Source organism: Lepidochelys kempii, chromosome 21, assembly GCF_965140285.1.
Source record: "Lepidochelys kempii isolate rLepKem1 chromosome 21, rLepKem1.hap1, whole genome shotgun sequence".
NCBI classification, from domain to species: domain Eukaryota; kingdom Metazoa; phylum Chordata; order Testudines; family Cheloniidae; genus Lepidochelys; species Lepidochelys kempii.
Window position 1 is genome coordinate 7,954,668 of NC_136400.1, and position 18,393 is coordinate 7,973,060.

Here is an 18,393-nt window from a genome sequence, read left to right on the forward strand (position 1 = left end):
AAATTAGGGACCCATAACTCTTGACCAGTGGAAACTGTACTGGGCATTTAGGGTTAGACACCACAGTGGTAAAAGCGCCTGAGTTCTGTCTACATTAGGGTCCAATGGTTAGGGCACTAGCCTAGGATTTAGCCACTGCTCTGACACAGAATCTGTGAGTGACCTTGGACAAGTCACTTAGTCTCTCTCTCTCTGTGCCTCAGTTTCCCATCTGTACAATGGGGATGATAGCCGTGCCCGACCTCCCAGGGGTGTAGGGAGGATGCATACATTAAAGATTGTGAGGTGCTCAGATAGTACGGTAATGGGGAGGGGGGACAAAATTATTTGTGTCCTACAGGAGAGCCTAGGGTCCCTGGTCATGGCGCAGGCTGCCATTGTGCTGGGTGCTGTACAAACACAGAGCAAAGAGACGTCTCTGCCCCCAGTGAACGTACAGTCTAAGTACCTTAGCTAAATAGATTACTACAACCCTTGGAGCTGCACCTCTGGTGGCTGGTTTTCCTCGCATACCCAAGGCCCCTGGCATTAGTGCTGCCTGCGTTTTGATAGCATAACAGGGCAATTAGCCAGTTTAAAGCGTTTTTCATAGAATCATAGACTAGAAGATCAGGGTTGGAAGGGACCTCAGGAGGTCATCTAGTCCAACCCCCTGCTCAAAGCAGGACCAATCCCCAACTAAATCATCCCAGCCAGGGCTCTGTCAAGCCTGACCTTAAAAATTTCTAAGGAAGGAGATTTCACCACCTCCCTAGGTAACACATTCCAGTGTTTCACCACCCTCCTAGTGAAATAGTGTTTCCTGATATCCAACCTAAACCTCCCACACTGCAACTTGAGACCATTACTCCTTGTTCTGTCATCTGCCACCACTGAGAACAGTCTAGAGCCATCCTCTTTGGAACCCCCTTTCAGGTAGTTGAAAGCAGCTATCAAATCCACCCTCATTCTTCTCTTCCGCAGACTAAACAATCCCAGTTCCCTCAGCGTCTCCTCATAAGTCATGTGTTCCAGTCCCCTAATAATTTTTGTTGCCCTCCGCTGGACTCTCTCCAATTTTTCCACATCCTTCTTGTAGTGTGGGGCCCAAAACTGGACACAGTACTCCAGATGAGGCCTCACCAATGTCGAATAGAGGGGAACGATCACGTCCCTCAATCTGCTGGCAATGCCCCTACTTATACATCCCAAAATGCATTGGCCTTCTTGGCAACAAGGGCACACTGTTGACTCATATCCAGCTTCTCATCCACTGTAACCCCTAGGTCCTTTTCTGCAGAGCTGCTGCCAAGCCATCCGGTCCCTAGTCTGCAGCGGTGCATGGGATTGTTCCATCCTAAGTGCAGGACTCTGCACTTGTCCTTGTTGAACCTCATCAGATTTCTTTTGGGCCAATCCTCTAATTTGTCTAGGTCCCTCTGTTTTTGGATATATGCTAGTGGTTTGGGGGCTTTGCCGAAACTGCCAGGTTTTCTGCTCCTTAATTTGTTGACTTTGAGTTTTGTTCACGTAACCGCACTTGGCAGTGGTCGCGTTTTCACTTTGTAAATGCTTTAATTTAAATTAACGGCTGGATTTTCTTACCCACTGAAAGCAATTTCTGAACAGGCCCACAATCAAATCAGTTATCTGGCCTGCAGGAAACAGGGAGCAAAGCTTTGGAAATGGAAGTGGGGCCCCGCCGGAACGCTGGGTCTGCTGAGCAAATTCTGATTCAAACGTTGCAAGTCAGCTCCGCCCAGAACCGCTGATCTTGAAAGTCGTGCCCTTTTTAGGGGTGTTAGGAACTGAATACAATTCTGTAATCTGCTCCGTTTTTATGCTGATATAATAGTCTGGATGGGGTCGTTTACCGAAATAGCTCTACCAGTTCAACCCATAATGTGGACACAGTTATACCAGTAAAAAGGTGCTTTATATCAGTACAACGTATTCCCCTTCCTGTACAGGAATAAGCTCTAAGATTTTATAGCAGTGTAACTGTACTAGGGAGGTTAGATTGTTTTAACTACACTGGTATAGTTAATCTGGTACATCTTTTGTGGTTTTAATTCAGGGCTCAATCCAACCACCATTAAAGTCAGTGAAAGGCTTCCATTGACTCTGAGAGTAGGATCAGGCCATTGGTTTCCTTGGGGCTGCTTAAGGCACAAGGTTCTACTCACACGCATGGCAGAATCGAGCTCTTAGTGACGCAATGCCATCTCTAATTATAAACAGACTTCCCACGTGCAGTCTAATCTCACTAATTTGCATTTAGGAGGGGTGCAGGGCCATTAATATTGTGAATGACTCTTTTCCAAATAAAGGGGTAAGTGAAAAAACAGCAGGCCAAGTGGAGTTACACCAGCGTTGAGTTTTCCCCACTTACAGCCAGCGTGTCGGAGAACATTACCGCGCTAATTTAGTTGGACAGCAGTAGTTCAGTCTTATGTTAATAACTCATCATGTCACAGTCGGTGTCCTGTGATATGTCCTGTAAAGCTAATAAGGTCTCAGCAATCAGAGACCTCCCTTCGGCTCTCCATTCCGCAAGCTCTGCTGGGAAGTGCAGATGAAATTTGTTGTGCAAATTATGCAGCGTGTGGATTAGCAAAGGGAGAATCTGCTGCAATTTGCCATTCATTAAGTGTTGCAAATCCATCAGCTTTTGCAAGTGGCTCTTCGTGCCCTGTTGTGGCTACCAGGCTGTTGGATGAAGTCATGTGGCTTGTGCTGCTTTGGAGCCCTCTGCCGGCATCTGCACATGATCTGGGGTTCTACCTCCATTCAGATCCTTCGTGAAAGAGCGGATCTGTTCTTAACGTCTGTGAGCGGCGCGTAGAAGGGGGACAAAGGTAAACAGATGTTTGCTCTGGTGTTATTGTGCCCGTTTTCTGCCCTAGTTGCAAGCTGGCATCTCATCTGCTTCTCCCTGCAGCCAAAGCCAGTAGCCACAGCCCGCTCCTTTAAATTCCACTTGCAGAGCTCCCCCAGGGGATTCAGACTGCTGCCATACCTGGGAAGACTGTGCCTATTGTCTGGAATGGAGAAATCCGATTTGTTCCTGCAAGTGTGGGTGCCAATCACTGGCAGAGAATGTTCTCTCCTGGTCAGTCTCAGACAAAATGTGAGGCAGAGAGTCTTGTCTCTGTAGTGAAGCCCTATGCTCAGGGCCGTGGAAATCAGAGGGCTTGGGAGCAAGATATGGGCCTGTGCATCCAGTAGCCACTGGTCCCACAGACTGGGTTTGACAACAGTTAGTTGGGAGCTGGTGTAGTCTAGTGGTTAGAGCAGAGGACAAGGAGCCAGGACTCCTGGATTTTATTCCCAGTTGCCGCGGACTGACTGTGGATTTAGTGCAGATGCTGATACCCTCGCTCATAATCAGTAATGCTGTACTCCACATGTGGTCTGAGTCATTCCAATGCAACACTCAAGGAGGAAAGTCCTGTTCTGTGTGAGGGTGTCTGGATCTGACCCTTGCAGCGTGCAAATGAATTCAGATAAAGTCTGTAAGAGCTGCGGCAGCTCAGTCCCTCTGAAAATCAGTCCCTTTTAACCGCTCTGTGCCTCCATTTCTTGATCATAAAATGGGACGACTAATATCAACCCATCTCTGTAAGGGGCTTTGAGATCCAGTCTGAAAAGTGCTGTGTGATAACAGCGCAGGGTGATTGCTATGGGTACTGACTGCCACGCCGATAGCGAGGATCTGGAGCAGGTAAAGAACCACGGTAAAGCCAGGTCTTTCCAGGGGCCGACTGGCGATATCGGTGTGGCTTTGGGCGTGTCACTCATTCTTTATTTACGAGTGCCTGCATAACCCTGTCCGTGCTGCATTATGTACATCGGTGCCTTGTAAAAATGTACACCAATGGGCTTGCTGTTTCTTTGGCTGTTAGAACACGTGGCTGCGTCACACAGGAAAATTAATAGGGAGGAAACCCCCCTGAAGACTGAGATGTAATAGGTTGTTTTAACAAGTGAATGCCACTAGGGGGCTATTCATTAGTCCGGTCTATTAACACCTGTGAAAGCTTCTCTTCCAATACATGCCGCTCATCCAAATGGATGCTCCATAGGAAACAGCCTGTGGAATTCAAACATGGACTAGCTGGCAGTGAAGGGGCTAATGCTAGTCTGGTTTTGTGTGCCGGGTCTGTGCAAATGTGGCATACACGCTTCCATCCATCTGGTCGTGTACCTGGGAAAGTGGATGTACTGTGGATACTGGCCTGAGGAGGATCTGCCTTTGTGGCATCATTGCTCAGTGAGAAGAGGAGAGGGAGAGCATTGTGCATGGATGAACTCCGTCTCCCGGCACCATATGTCGGCCAGGCCTACTGGCAGCTGCTAGGTGGGCTCTACCATGTGTTTTTATCTCCACACTCTGCCCTGACCTTGTCTCTCTTCAGCCACAGAGATGGTCCAGCTGGTTTGCCAAGCCTCCTGCGTACAATCCCACTTTGTCTTAAAGTAGTAGGGCGGAGTTGAAATTACAACCACAAAGCCCAAGAATTTAGGGCTGAAATGGGCATATGACTGGGACTAGCACAGCTTGTGTTCTGTCCAGCTTGTGGGGCAGACAGATTCTTCTGTCCCTAATAAATAACCGGGCTGAAAGATGGGAGGGGGCAGTTATAACTGAATCACAAAACCCTCTCCTTCTCCCCCACCCCCACAACCCACCAATATTTCAAGTTCCTGCATCTCCTAGACATGAATTAATTTTACAAATCCCCAAAACATACTGAGGTTCTATCCACCTCAAACTACCCAAGGTTCACTCATTCTTAGTCATGAGACCAGCTAGACAAGAAGAGACCAGTTGCCACCTAGGCTGGCAACCCATCTCCAGCAGTGGGCAGTGCAGGAAGTTTCAGGGATATGTATACATATATATATCTATTGGCACAATGCCAATAGGTACATTTTAAGGAGGTGACCTTGTATACATACTCTATGGTAGAGGAGGGGAATCCTTCCTGACCCCATCTGGTGATAAACATATGCCCTGAAGCATGTGGCTTGGTAAACCCGGATCATTTTTTACTAGGGTAGAGTCACTGCAAATGTTGTTTCCACCCTTAGTGAATTGAAATTCATTCATGAGCCGTGTCAGAAAGAAGCCGAAGGCTAGGCACAGTCAAGCCTTCAGTTATTTGCCTCCGTAATATCCTGAAGCAGCAATTTTCAGCATTTTGAACTGGTATACGAAGCAAAAGAAGGGCCGTGATGCTTAACCATAGCTCAGCCACTCCATTCACTCCAAAGCCGCTTAATTCCTGCAAATTCTCCTCTGTGTTTTCCAGCCACAATGAAAGACGGAACACGTTCCTGCATCCCGTGACTGGACACATCCCAGAAGAAAACGCAAGATTTGACTTACACTTACAGAAGTAGGTTTGCTTTAGAATGGTGTGTGAGTGTGTGTGAGTGAGTGAGTGAACCAGAGGAGAAAAGAACTAATAATACCAAGGAAATATTGAGAGCAAAGACCACAGCAGGGGATCTACGGGTCAGGCATGGTAGAGAGTAGGGAACAGTGTGGCTTTGCTGTGAGACGAGGGACAGCCTTACTTTGCTATGTCTGTATGTGTAGTCTGTGTGTTTGCACAGCGTGGGCCTCATCTGTGGAAGTCAATGGAAGGACCCTCTGCTGGTTGCAATTAGCTTTGGCTCCGGCCCTGTGCATATAGGCAAGCACCGTAAGTGTATCAGTCTGTCGTACGTATGGGGCAGACGCTTAGGCCGTTATTCCTCAGCTGTCCTTGCAGAGATCGCTAATAAGCTTCTTTCTCTCCCTTCCCTCTCTGTCTTGATGGCAGCTCTACAGTGGACATGTCCAGCAAAGCAGGTGGGAAGCGACCGGCGACCATCAGCAGCGAATCATCCAACCACACCATGGTGTCAGAGATGCCTCAGGAGCGACCAAACGGCAGGGTATGTTCATGGAACACTGGGCACTGGCCTGGGACCCTAGGAATCTATTCCCAACCATGCCATTAGTCAGCTGGATCTAAGCTGCCCCTTACACCTAATGTTCTCATTGCCTCTGGACATCTGAAAGGGCCTTTCTTCTTGCTGAATGGGCTGGGGGTAACCAAGCACACCTGCCCTGGCGGATGCCTGCTGGTAAGCAGATGTATTTGGCCTGCTGGAGTCGCTGTGGGCAACCAGAAGCCCCCAGCCCGCACAAAAGGCATTCAGGGAGGGAGATGGGTGTTTAGGCACTGGACTGGCACTCAGGAGATCTAGGTTCATTTCTCAGCTCTGCCACAGACCCCCTGCTTTCGGCCAAGTGGCTTCCCTGCTCCATGCCTCAGTTTCCCCCTCTGTAAAATGGGGCCAATGATTCTGACCCACCTTTGTGAGGTTCTTTGAGATGTGGAAATGAAAAATGCGGCATAGCAGCGAGGGGATTGTCACGCTCCTTCCAAACCAAGGGGAAGTAGCTGGCTGGGATCAGAGCATCAGCAAAGTAAAGACAGCGATTAGGATCCAACCCTATTTTGCAGCAGAATCATAGAATCATAGACTATCAGGGTTGGAAGGGACCCCAGAAGGTCATCTAGTCCAACCCCCTGCTCGAAGCAGGACCAATTCCCAGTTAAATCATCCCAGCCAGGGCTTTGTCAAGCCTGACCTTAAAAACCTCTAAGGAAGGAGATTCTACCACCTCCCTAGGTATGGAAAAGATAGGCCGAGCTGGGAGCTGGTTGCAAGAAGGAAGCAATTGCAAGCCTGGGACAAGTAGATAAAAGGCTGAGATTTCCCCAGGGGTGATGTGGTAGGTGCACTGGCGGTAAGATGCGGCTCTCCCTCGCTCACCAGATGGCAGCGTTGCATGGCATCCCTCAGCCGCATGCTCAGTGAGCTGCATGGCTGGGTCTTACTATTCCCCGTGGGTTTGCCTGAAAAGCAAACGCCCCCAACAGCTGCTGCCGCCACCCCTGGGAGAGGCTGTTCCACAGCCTGCGAAAGCCGGTGCATTCTGAGAGCCTCCTCTCTCCTTCTCCAAAGGCCTCGCGACCTTCCCGGAAGGGGATCGCCTTTGGGAAACGCTCCAACTCCATGAAGCGGAACCCCAGTGCCATGGTGACCAAAAGCGGCTGGCTGTTCAAGCAGGTAGCATTCCCCTGGCTGAGCCAGGCATCTCGCAGTGCCACCTTCCTCTGTCGGGACGATGTGGTGACCCTAGGCCTCATGCTGCACTAGGACTGGTGTGGGACTGCCTGGGGCGTGGCTCTTGGGTGCCCATTCCAGGCACCTGCCAAACTCCCCCCGCCCCGGAGGGTCTCCATGTAAAAGCATGAGGTGTTATGCAGGGTGGGCTGCCCTCTATCTGTCCCAACCTCTCTCCGGTGCATCCCCAGGATCTGGCTGTGACAGCAGGGAGCGCTGCTGCTGGGTGCCTGCCTCATCTGGCCTGCACCTCTCCCCAGTAAATCCCTCTCGCAATGGCTCCTGCAAGCCGTGCAGCTGGGCTCTGTGCCACCCTGCGCCCTCTCCTCAATGGAGTTCATCCCGAGCTCTCCCTGTGATGCACAAGATGCTGCTGCTTCCCCCACTTTCCCCTCTCTCTGCTTTACATGCAGCTACGGGTCTGGGGCGCCCTCTCACTCATGCCTCTCTTGCAGGCCAGTTCTGGCGTGAAGCAGTGGAATAAGCGCTGGTTCGTGCTGGTGGATCGCTGCCTCTTCTATTACAAAGGTATGTGGTGGGGCCGAGGTCTAAAGAGCCATCCCATGGGCCCAGTCCTGATGGGGCAGGGCCGCGGCAGCTCCTGGTGCACTCACAGCCCCAAAGCCAGGTGGCCAGGGTTCAATCTGGGCAGCTGGGGTGGGATCTCAGAGTCCAGCGCCAGGGAAGAAACCCAGTTTGTTTGATGCAGAGTGAGTCCCACCGAGCAGGTGGCTGCAGGGAGAGGGGTGCGGCCAGTCAGAGGAGGAGTTAAAACCCTCCTCTTCAAAGGGAAGGCTCTGCTATTATGAGGAGCTGAGGGATCCTTGTGGGGTGCCGAGCATCTTCCCCCTCAATGGGAGCCATGTACGGTTAGCACCTTGCAGGACAGGGCTCGGAGAGAGATTGTACAAGGTGCTCCCAGGGGTGAATGCTGCGGAAGGTAGCTTCGTCCATGCATCCTTAGGTTTGTTTTTCTGTAGCCTTTTCTCTTGTAGTATTCAAGGTGGGGGGGAAGGTTGCACGGCCCTCTGGTTAAACACTGTGCAAGGGATCGTGCTTGGTATAAATTCAGCTGTTCCCTTACTCACCTGGCCCAGAGGAGACCAGAAGCTAGCCCTGCCTCTCTCCGTGGGGAGCTGTGGGTCTGAATTCCAGAGGTGCTGCTCTTGGCATGCCCCGGTTCTGAATGCTCAAGACTCCGAATCCAGCATCCCTGTGTAAATGATTGACATCCGCAGACAAACCCGTCGCCCTTTTGCCTGGACCTCCTAGGGCCAGGTTGGCTTTTCGAGCAACTGTTATCAATGGTGCCAAGAAACAAAGAAGGCATGAGGGACCATACAGCAGCTCCAGGTCCATGGGAAACAGCCGCCCCATGCCATAAAGGAGTGACGGAAGTCAGTCCTGAATTTGGGTGCCAAATCAGTCCCCAACCTTCTCCCCACCCAGCCCTGGCCTCATTCGGGCTGGAGCACCCCTCGGTATGGAGATTCGCCCCTTCACACAGCCCACACCTTTTGCAACCTTCGCTTTCCAGCAGGCCGCTGGCTCGGCCTAATCCCTGGCAGCAGGTCTGGAGGGCGGGCATGAATAATTAACCAGCCTGTATTGTGAGCTGACACTGATAGGTTTTTGCGGGGGCGGTGGGGAGGGGCAAGAAGAGAACAACAGATGGGCAGATGCGACAGGGAGGAAGCCAGCTTCCACAGGTAGGCTGGCTCCAGTCCAGGTGCGGCGTTCTCAGCTCCCTGGGTTGTGGTCGCTCTCAGGAGCCCAGCTCCCATTTCAGCAGGAGAAGGGAGGGATGCATTCCTAGTCAGAGGCACCTCGGCCACTTCCCTCTCTCCTCACTCTCCAGCTTTAAAGGGGAGACGGGTCTTGTCAACCACTTGGCATCTCCAAATCGGCCTAAGGAGGGGAACTCCCCTCTCCTTATCTAACTCCCATTTCTCCCCCTGGGTCAATGCAGATGAGAAGGAGGACAGCATCTTGGGCAGCATCCCTCTCCTCAGCTTCCGGGTGGCGGCCATCCAGCCGTCGGACAACATCAGCAGGAAACACACCTTCAAGGTCAGTGTGTGACCGTGACGGCGTCTCGGGGGCAGCGTTGCGCTCCCATTTGTTGGCCCGGTTCCCGGAGGCCACGAATGGTCCCGCAGTTTGTAGCGTGACCCTCCCTTCCGAGAACCTAGCTGCCTGGTAGGGCCGGACGTAGGCTGTCTGGTAACAGCAATGCTCAGAGGTCTCTTGGCTTGTGCTCTCCGCTGCCTGTGGTGACCGGCGCTTGGGGGAGGTGTGAGCTGCTGTGGACGGTCGCTAAAGACAGGCATGTACCTGAAAGGGAAGAACGGGCATTAGTGACCTGGTTGCCTGCTGCAAAATGGGGTCCTTGACACACCACTAGGAGTAGTGGCGGTGGAAGCTCTGCCCCAGAGAGAACTTCCGCTGTGTCCTCTCACCATGCTCAGAGCAGGATTAAGGGGTCCAGTTCTTTTAGCCTTCTCTGGCATGACCCAGCCCTGCCCCTTTTGTCCCTGGCCACACCTGCACCAAGCGGGGTGGGGGGCATATGGCACCCCCACTCTGAGCCACCTGCTTTGCTCAGATGTGAAGAGGACCACATGAGAGGTAAAGCAGAGGGGAATTGGGTCTCTAGGTTTCCTGTCCAATAACGTTTAGCCAGAAAGCAAAGACCAGATCCAAACCAAACTGCCCCATGATTTGGGTAGGGGGCTTGGATTGTAGGAGGAATCCTGCTGCTTCTTCCTCCTCTGAGGCTGTCCCTCTGTCCGTAAGAGAGATGGGTGGAGGAGCTGGCGTGCAGATCCAGACTGGGTTAGAGCCTGTGTGATGGTGAGTCCCTTCAGCTCCTAATGCCTTCAGTGGGAGTTGAGGGTGCTTAGCAGTCTTGCTGCTAATACGGGGTGAAATTGACCCCTGTGCAGAAAGCAGCACAATAATAGCACCACCGAGTGCTTTACACCATTGCTCTCAAAGCACTTTACAAAGGAGGTCAGGATCATTACCCCTGTTGTACAGATGGGGTAACTGAGGCACACGGAAGGCAAGTGACTTGCCCAAGGTCATCCAGCAGGCCTGTGGCAGAGCCAAGAATAGAACCCAGGTCTCCTGATGTCCAGTCCAGTGCTCTAGTCACTAGGCCACACTGCCTCTAACTGGAAGCCTTGTGTCAACCACATGGGTTTAAGTGTGTTAGCCTGCTGCACAAGAGTGAATTGCTCCTAGCCGGAGGTGATCAAAGCATGCTAGTAACCCAATGCCAAGGAGGGGCTTCTCCTTCTTAGCTGACAGCTGTGGTGTCGCTGATCAGCCGTTCCCCCTGTTTTGAATTACTCTCCCATTTCAATAAAAACAACAAACGTACGTAAGCCAGCGTTGCTATGTGCAGGCGAGCTTCCCCCATCTCCCTTCTCAACTAGTTGAGACTAGTGTTCACACACTCTCTCACACACACACACACTCACACACACACGGCAATAAATTGTCATGGTTTAGCACGTAATTAGTTTCTACTTGTCAAACCTCTGTGCTGAGGGACGCAGCTGCGGTGGAGCAGCGACTGAAGCTGTGAAATTCCTGCTGCGCTGTGGGCCAAAGGAGCCGTTTGGTTTCATCCTCCCAAGAACACTTCGTGTTACGCACGCACGCTCATACACGCACAAGCACCGTTGTACACGTGGTACACGTGCAACTCACCTAGACTAGAATAACCTGTACCTTCACATATGCACATTGAAATTTGCATCCAACCCATGGGCCAAACACAGACTCAAAGGCTTAATTTTTTTTCACACTTGTACATAGGCATATTCACACTTGCACGAGCACACAGACCAAACACACCTCGCGTGTGAACACACACACACATACTCCCGCACACAAACACCCACTCACTTGCACATGTTTTACGCTCCGCTCTCGCTCAAAGAAAACCCGGCTCGCCCACTGATGCACACAAACGTACACACAGAAACAAAAATCCGCAAGTCACAAAAACACACTCCTACGCAGAGTGCTTCTGGATTCTCTGCAGCTGGGGGCAGAGACGCACACAGAGTCTGGATTCTCTGCAGCTGGGGGCAACGCTACACATGCAACCTTGATTCTCTCCCGCCTGGGCCGTGCTACACCCACCCCTCTATTTTGTTTTTATTCTGAGGCATTTTTGGGTGCGCATCACTGGAATATTGTTTGCACATTCACTCCTGCTCCAAACCTTATATTGCAACATTCAGCACAGGGCGAAAGGTCTGCTCCGCCCTCCAGAGCCTGAGCTCCAGTCTCCCTGTCCTATCAGTGGCAAAAAAAGAAGAGAGCAAGGGAAGGAGCCTTCAAGAACTGGCAAGTCCTGGGAATGTTTGGGTCATTAATAAAGAATGGATCCTGCCTCCTGAACTCGCTGCCAGTCAGGTTAACCCCTTCAGGCCCATATGGGGAACAGAGGGAGCCCGGGTTAGAGAAAACGCGGCTCAGACCCAACGTCAGCCAAGGGGAAAATGAGAGATTTAAGGCTTTATCATGTTTTATTACTCTCCTCAGTCGCCTCCTTCCTGACCCAGGCCAGGGTTTGGGGGAGGTCAGAGAAGCACTTAGTAGCTGGTTTGTGCCCCCACTTACTCTGTGCCGTCCCTTTGGCTTCTGTGGAGCTGCAGCGGCTGGAAGGTGCCGTTTGGGCAAAGCACATGCTACGTCCCATTGACTGCAATAGGACTCAAGCACGTGCCTAGGCCCTGATTCAACAAAGTCTCTGGTGAAGCGGGGCAGGATTTGGGGCCTGGCGGATGCCAGCACTGAGGGCAAAATTAACCTCAGCGCATCACTGGAGCGCCCCTCTAGAGCTTGTCTGGTTCCTAGGGACTGTGCTGAGCCTTGGTGCCACTCGTGGAGCGTGCTTACACTCATGTACCCCTTTCCACTGGAGCTGGGTGCAAGGTTCCCATCGACATACAATTCTCTGACCCCAAAAAGCCATTTTTTTTTTGCAAAAGAAAAATTTTGACCCACATGTGTTTGGGTGACGTTTTTTTTACTGAAAACCATTTTTTTCTCCTTCCCAAAAAAGCCTGAAAAGCTTTTTTTATTTTGTTTTTCATTGAAAATCTGGATGTTTTCATGGGAAATTTGGATAAAAACATCAGTGTTTCAAATTGGAGTAAACTGACATTTTCCAAACAGCACTGCACAGAGAACCATTTTTCTTATGGACGCCGATATTTCTTAATTCTGTACGGGGCTTAGGGACTCGAATGGCTAGTGCCTTAGAACTAAACTGGTCAGCTAAACAGACAGGCTAACCCAGCGCTGACCATGCCCTCGGCTACCCTCCATCTGCCCTTCTTTGGTGACGGTGCTGCTCCTGCCATGCTCTGCCTGCCTGATGCATCTCCCGGTTGAATTCTCTGCTGGGTGGTTTGACCTGTTCTCTGTGTTTCCTCCTTTCTTCCACGTGAGGATCTCCCCCCTGGAGAGGAGGTTTCTTCCAAGTGCCTGTCTGCAATGCCAGCACACAGCCACCACATAGGTAGTATGCTCCTTACATTTCCAAATGCATGCCAGAAAGAGAAGGGATGCGGCCGGTCACAGATTGCCCAGCATGCCTTATTCACCCCCACCCGACGAAGGGGGACGAAACACTGGGGTTTATTTCTCTCTTGCGGCTCGCATGCTTAGACCTTCCCAGTGTAGGGAACTTGGTGGAAAGACCGAGGTTTGTATGAGCCTGGCAGGAAAGATTCCTCTGGGGCTGGGAGCCCTTGACTAGTAACAGCAGTTGGTCAAAAAAAGCTACATATTGCCCCAGGGGGGACGGGTTCGAACATAAGGAAGAATTTTCCATTTTGTTGGAATATTTGGGGTTTTTTGGCAAAACAAATGTCAAAACTGTGGTTTTCAGTCTTTGGGGTTGGTGAGAAGGGAAGGGGAAACCCAGGGAACCAGTGAGAATATTTTGACCAGCTCTGTTCTTATCTTACCATTGCCAGCCAGCTCCTTTTTGAGCTCTGAACATCCATGTAGGGGACATGCACTGACATCAGTGGCCAACCTGCAAGATTTGCATCCATATTTGCAAAGAGCATTTGGATCTGGAGTTTGGCTCAGTGTAGCATCCTGCCACTTCCTGGATCTGAACTTCCTTGATGATCAGCTGTTTCAATCGGGGAGGTTTTGAGTCAGGCCCGTCTATAGTTGAAGTTGTGAGTTGGATGAGCCTGGATAAATCCATTCCTGGCGGGACATATTCCTCCAGTTCAGGATTTACCTGTGCCTGCCCCAGGATAGAGCCTTTATTTGTATGCTGTGATAACTAGCAGGTCCTGCTCTGGTGCAGGGTGGGAGTAGTGACAGGACTAGGGAGCGGTAACAGTGATGTGCAGAGCTGGACTCCAGCCTTCGGAAGGGATCAGGAGGATATGGAGGTGGGTTTCTCTGTCCAGTTCTGCCCCTGGTCCAAGCCAGAAACCAGAAGTCCTAAAAATGCTCTTCTCACTAGTCCTGGTCAGGGTCAGAATTGTGAACTCTTGTTAAATCAGTGCTCCGGTGTTGTGCAGTGACTGCCCCAAGCCTTGCAGCATCCCTGGAACAAGCTGTCCCGCTTGGGATCAGTACTGCACAGTGCTGTAGTATTTTATTTTTAATAAGGGTTCCATGCCAGGAATTCCCAGAGGGGGCCCATTCTGCTGCGGTTTTTCACATCTCAGGGTATGGGGAGAGCTTATGATAAGATGGTGCTCATCTGAACCTGTCTAGATCCTGCCCATCACTAGATATGGGTCTCCCTGAGTCAGTGAATCCAAGAGAAAGAGCCTTGCATTTGCTTTGTGTGTCTTGCTCGAATGGGTTGTCGGGAGACCCCTGGCGATGGCATGTTACCCAAATCTGACCTCTCCCGATGTCCCAGGGCATTGGGTCATTTTCACCTGACTGGCTGGGGGGCGGACCTGATGATTTGATGGGTCTGTGTCCATCTCTCTGACCCTGTGGCGGGGCGTGTGGTGGACTTGGCCCTGGGGGAGAGCTTGTCATGGTTTGCCTACGATTCCAGGCGCCCTCAGCTGGACGACTGACTTCTCTCTCCTTCCTCTGTGTCTGCGCTTCTCTCCCTCCCTGTAGGTGACCGTGTGCTGGGTGGAGGAGGCACTGGGGCGTCACACGCAGTCCCTCTCTCCCCAGGCCGAGCACGCCGGCATCCGAACCTACTTCTTCAGCGCCGAGAACACCGAAGAGCAGGAGTCCTGGATCCAAGCCATGGGCGAGGCTGCCCGGGTGCAGATCCCACCCCCCCAAAGGTCAGCACGACAGGCCCCATACGCTATGCAACAGTGGCCAAAGACTCTGGGTCTCTTCAGAGAATTGGGGGGAGGGTGTCTTGGCTCAAGTTGGGGGCACACTGGAGGATACAGTGGCTATTAACTTGGGGGCACAGTTGCTAGGTAACTTGGGGTCCCTTTGGAGATGAGGGGAAGTGGCCACTAACTATGTGGTCCTTTCAGCACTTGGAGGGACAGTGGCTAGAAAACTGAAGTCCTTTGGAGCATGCAGGGTGTGCAGCAATTTGGGGAACGTGTCAGAGCCAAGAGGGTCAGTAACCATCCACTAGGGGTGCAGGGACTGGATCGGCCCCGCTGTTCTGGGATGATTTGGGCCCAGGGTTGCTGTCCAGCAGGAGGTAACGGTCTGCGTTTCTGTGCCTGGCAGGCGTGAGAAGACGGACTCTGAGAACATCCCCCCCAGCAAGCACCACCACCACCGGACCACCGCTCACCGGGAGCACCCCAAAGCAGACCTGGAAGCCAAGACCAGAGGGGAGGGTGATGGGCGTGGTTCAGAGAAGATTGAAAGGAAGCCAGAAAGGATCGACAGCAAGAAGGAACCCCTGGTGAAAGCCAATGGCATTGTGGGCCAGGAGATGCCATCTGAGCCCAGCAGCCCTTACCCTGAAGCCCCACGGTTTCCGGCGGGGGTGGAGAGGTCCACGCAGCCCAACGGCTGGCAGTACTCTTCCCCCAGCCGCCCCGGCAGCGCCGCCTACCCGCCGCAGGATGGGGAGAGCGTGGTGCACCGGCAGGGCTTTGTGCCACGCACCAACCCGGAGAAGATCGCCCAGAGGAAGAGCTCCATGACGCAGCTGCAGCAGTGGGTGAACCTGCGCCGGGGGGCTGCCCCGCCAGAGGAGCTGAGGAGGTGAGAGGGCTGCATGGTGTGCCGTGCTGGGGTTCACATAAGGGAAAGGGCTGCAGATATTCACCTCTCCCTGACTGAGCAGCATTCCCATCCTTCCCAGCTGATGGGTGGGGAGCGTTCCCCGTCCTGTTCTCCATCCACAGGGACGGGGGGGAGGGCCAGGAAACCTCCATCCCAAGCGGTACTCAGTGCCAGCACCAAACTATGTGCTGCTGGGCCTTGCAAACCAATAGGCCTGCCCCCCAGGACTGGGACTAGAGGGCAGTGAGTTTGGAGCATGGGGAGCAGCAGCATAAGCAAAGGGGGCCAGACGTAGAAGTGATCACAAAGCCTAACTCGCTGCTGCAGCCTGCCCACCGGGATAGGGGAGCAGCTGTGTGCCAGCCATGCCCAGGGGAGGTGGCTAGGCAGAGGGGAAAGTCGTGGCCTAAGGTCTTCCAGGACCTACACTGACTCAAGTTAGTTTCCTAAGGCAGCTGTGTGGGCCCCTGCTCTGAGATCCAAAGGCTGGTGCAGTGGGGAGCAGCCCCGTGTCAGAGTTCTAGCAGATTGCCCTCCGGATGGGGTCCAGAGGTCTGCCCCATCGCTGGCAGGGGATGCCGCACTGCTCAGCACCTTGGGCATCCCTCGCAGGATCTGCCCTGCTAGCAGGTGGCAGGTGGGCACTGGCCCGTCAGCGCAGTCCGAGGCCGTGGCTTTCTCATGGGGAAAAGCCTGCAGAGCCAGATGGCGTTGAGGCGCTGGATCCAGGTTTTACGATTCTCTCTTCCTTCCTTCCTTCCTTCCTTGCGGGGTTGTAGCCCCACCAGGTTTTTCCCGATGTCTCGAAGGGTCCCTGACTACTACGCCCCTTACTCGCCCCAGTACCCTGAGGATTACCAGTACTACCCACCCGGCGTGCGCCCTGACAGCATCTGCTCCATGCCCGCCTACGAGCGGGTGAGCCCACAGTGGGCTGTGGAGGACAAGCGCCACTCCTTCCGCAATGGAGGCCCCTACCAGCTGCGTGAGTGGAAGGAGCACCCAGGTTACGGCAGGCAGGACGTCCCAATCTGGATCCCCAGCTCTGGCCGGCAGCCCGTTTATTACGACGAGATGGATGCTGCTTCAGACTCCCTGCGGAGGATGTCCCTTCAGCCCCGCTCCAGGTCCGTGCCCCGTTCGCCCAGCCAGGGCACCTACAACAGGGCTAGGATGTACTCCCCGGTCAGGTCGCCCAGCACCCGCTTTGAGAGGATGCCATCCAGGAGCGAGGAGATCTATGCTGACCCCACGGCCTACATGATGAGGCGATCGGTCAGTTCCCCAAAGGTAAATGCCTGCCCTTTAGAGGAACAGCAAGGGGGACTGCAGGTCAGGATCAAGGGGCATTCGCAGAGCTGGATGGGGGGAGCCCAGGCCTGGAATAACAACGGTCTGCAGGTCAAGATTGCAAGCTCAACTTGCACCCCCGCTTGCACTGTCCCTGGCTCAGGGTGGGGGAGTTAGTTTCTCTCCTTCATGACTGCTCTGCTTGTGCCAGATGTCCTTAGACCAGGGCGCTGGCCTTCAGAGCTTCCTCCTGGCCTACCTCCTCTGCCTCCCCGTGAAGATACCCTGCAAGGTTATTTGTGTTTGTTTCCTTCCTGCTTCTCCTCGTAAGATGAGCAAAGAGGGCAAGCCTGTGCTAGCGTGCCAGGGCAGGGGATACAGCGGGGAGAGATGGCAATGCTCTCAGGGGCACAGGGTAATTCTGTTATCTGAGCCATTAGTGGCTTGAGGAGCCCCCTCTGGGTTTCCCTGACAGTAAGCGCAGGGGTCTCGGAGCTGTGACAGCGCAAGGGAACACTGGCTGAGCTGTTGTGCAGCCAGAGCTAGAGATGGGCCCGACCCAAAACCTGGATCCAAACACCCCCGTACTGTAGACCTGGGATCTGTGTCTGAACTCAGACCCACTTGTAGCCAGAACCCTTTTTCCTTTCCTGCCCCCTTCCCCACTAGAAAATCTCCTCCTAAGGAGTGGGAGCTGTCCATAAGGCAAACAACTTGGAGCCAAGTGAGTTGGGTTCTGCTCCCATCTCCGCGAGTGGCTCACTGTGTGATCTTGGGCATGCAAGCTCACTACCTCAGCTTCTCCATCCCTAAAATGGGCATAATTTAAACTGAGCAAGCTGAGATCCAACTGCACAGTGTGAGCGACCACAGTCAGTTTGTGGAGTGGTATAAACATCTCACATGTCTTGTGGGGGGGGTCTCTTCTTTTCTTAGTATGATTATCTGGGTGACAGGAGGCCTGTCCCTGCGGGAATGTATCCCTACAACTACCCGGCGTCCCCTACAGTCCACGACAAAATGGTATGTGCTGTCGGTGTCCGGGCGTTTTGTTGCTGACCTTGTCTCTCCCGAGCTGGTTTCTAGCCAGCGGAGCTCACGGGAGCTGCTGGAGTCAGGGATAAAGGAAGTGATACTGAGATGCCTGCTTTGCTGGCGTGGGGCCGGAAGTTTAGAGCTTCCTGAGATCGCGAGTGTGTCCAGCTAAGGGACATGTGTGGCAGCTGGGGTGTATTTCCCTTTCCTCTCATTGCACCGGACACCCTGTGAGTCCTGCTGCCTGGATGTGCAGGGAGCATAGCTGGGACTCAGACTAGACTGACTTCTCATCCGCGGGGCGGGAGGCTGGGTAGTGGGGTGCATCCATTCTCGGAAGACTGAGGAGGAAACCGATCTGCTCTGAGTCCTTTGCAAAGATTTGAAGGGGATGCACCATCTGGCAGCGGGGGTGCCATTCGGGGCTGGGTCCAGTGAACACCATATGGAAATGCGCTCCCACCTTTCCCCACCTTGTCCACTGCAAAGTGGCGTACTCACTGTGGAGCGGAGGGTATTGGAAGGTGGGCATGTGTTACCCTGGGGGTACTTGCCTACCCTAGGACTCATCACTCTGACGCCCCTCAAGGGGTAACGAAGGTGCACAAATGTTTGGAAATCCCGGTATCCTATCACCTTGCTGTAGGGCTTTCAGCCGGGGGGGTGGGGAAAGGGGGT

General features: G+C 53.1%; 1 protein-coding gene across 7 annotated transcripts in view; it reads left to right on the forward strand.

The window, feature by feature from the left end:
- Positions 1–18,393, forward strand: part of PLEKHA6 (pleckstrin homology domain containing A6) — a 139,148-nt gene that overhangs the window by 86,512 nt on the left and 34,243 nt on the right. For 5 of the 7 annotated variants that reach the window (XM_073320380.2, XM_073320382.2, XM_073320383.2 and 2 more), the window contains 9 exons: positions 5,295–5,381; positions 5,811–5,925; positions 7,006–7,110; positions 7,623–7,695; positions 9,137–9,237; positions 14,299–14,474; positions 14,884–15,369; positions 16,170–16,680; positions 17,617–17,703. In XM_073320380.2, the coding sequence (XP_073176481.1) occupies positions 5,295–5,381; positions 5,811–5,925; positions 7,006–7,110; positions 7,623–7,695; positions 9,137–9,237; positions 14,299–14,474; positions 14,884–15,369; positions 16,170–16,680; positions 17,617–17,703 (1,741 nt within the window). The other 2 variants (XM_073320385.2, XM_073320386.2) reach the window with 2 other exon arrangements.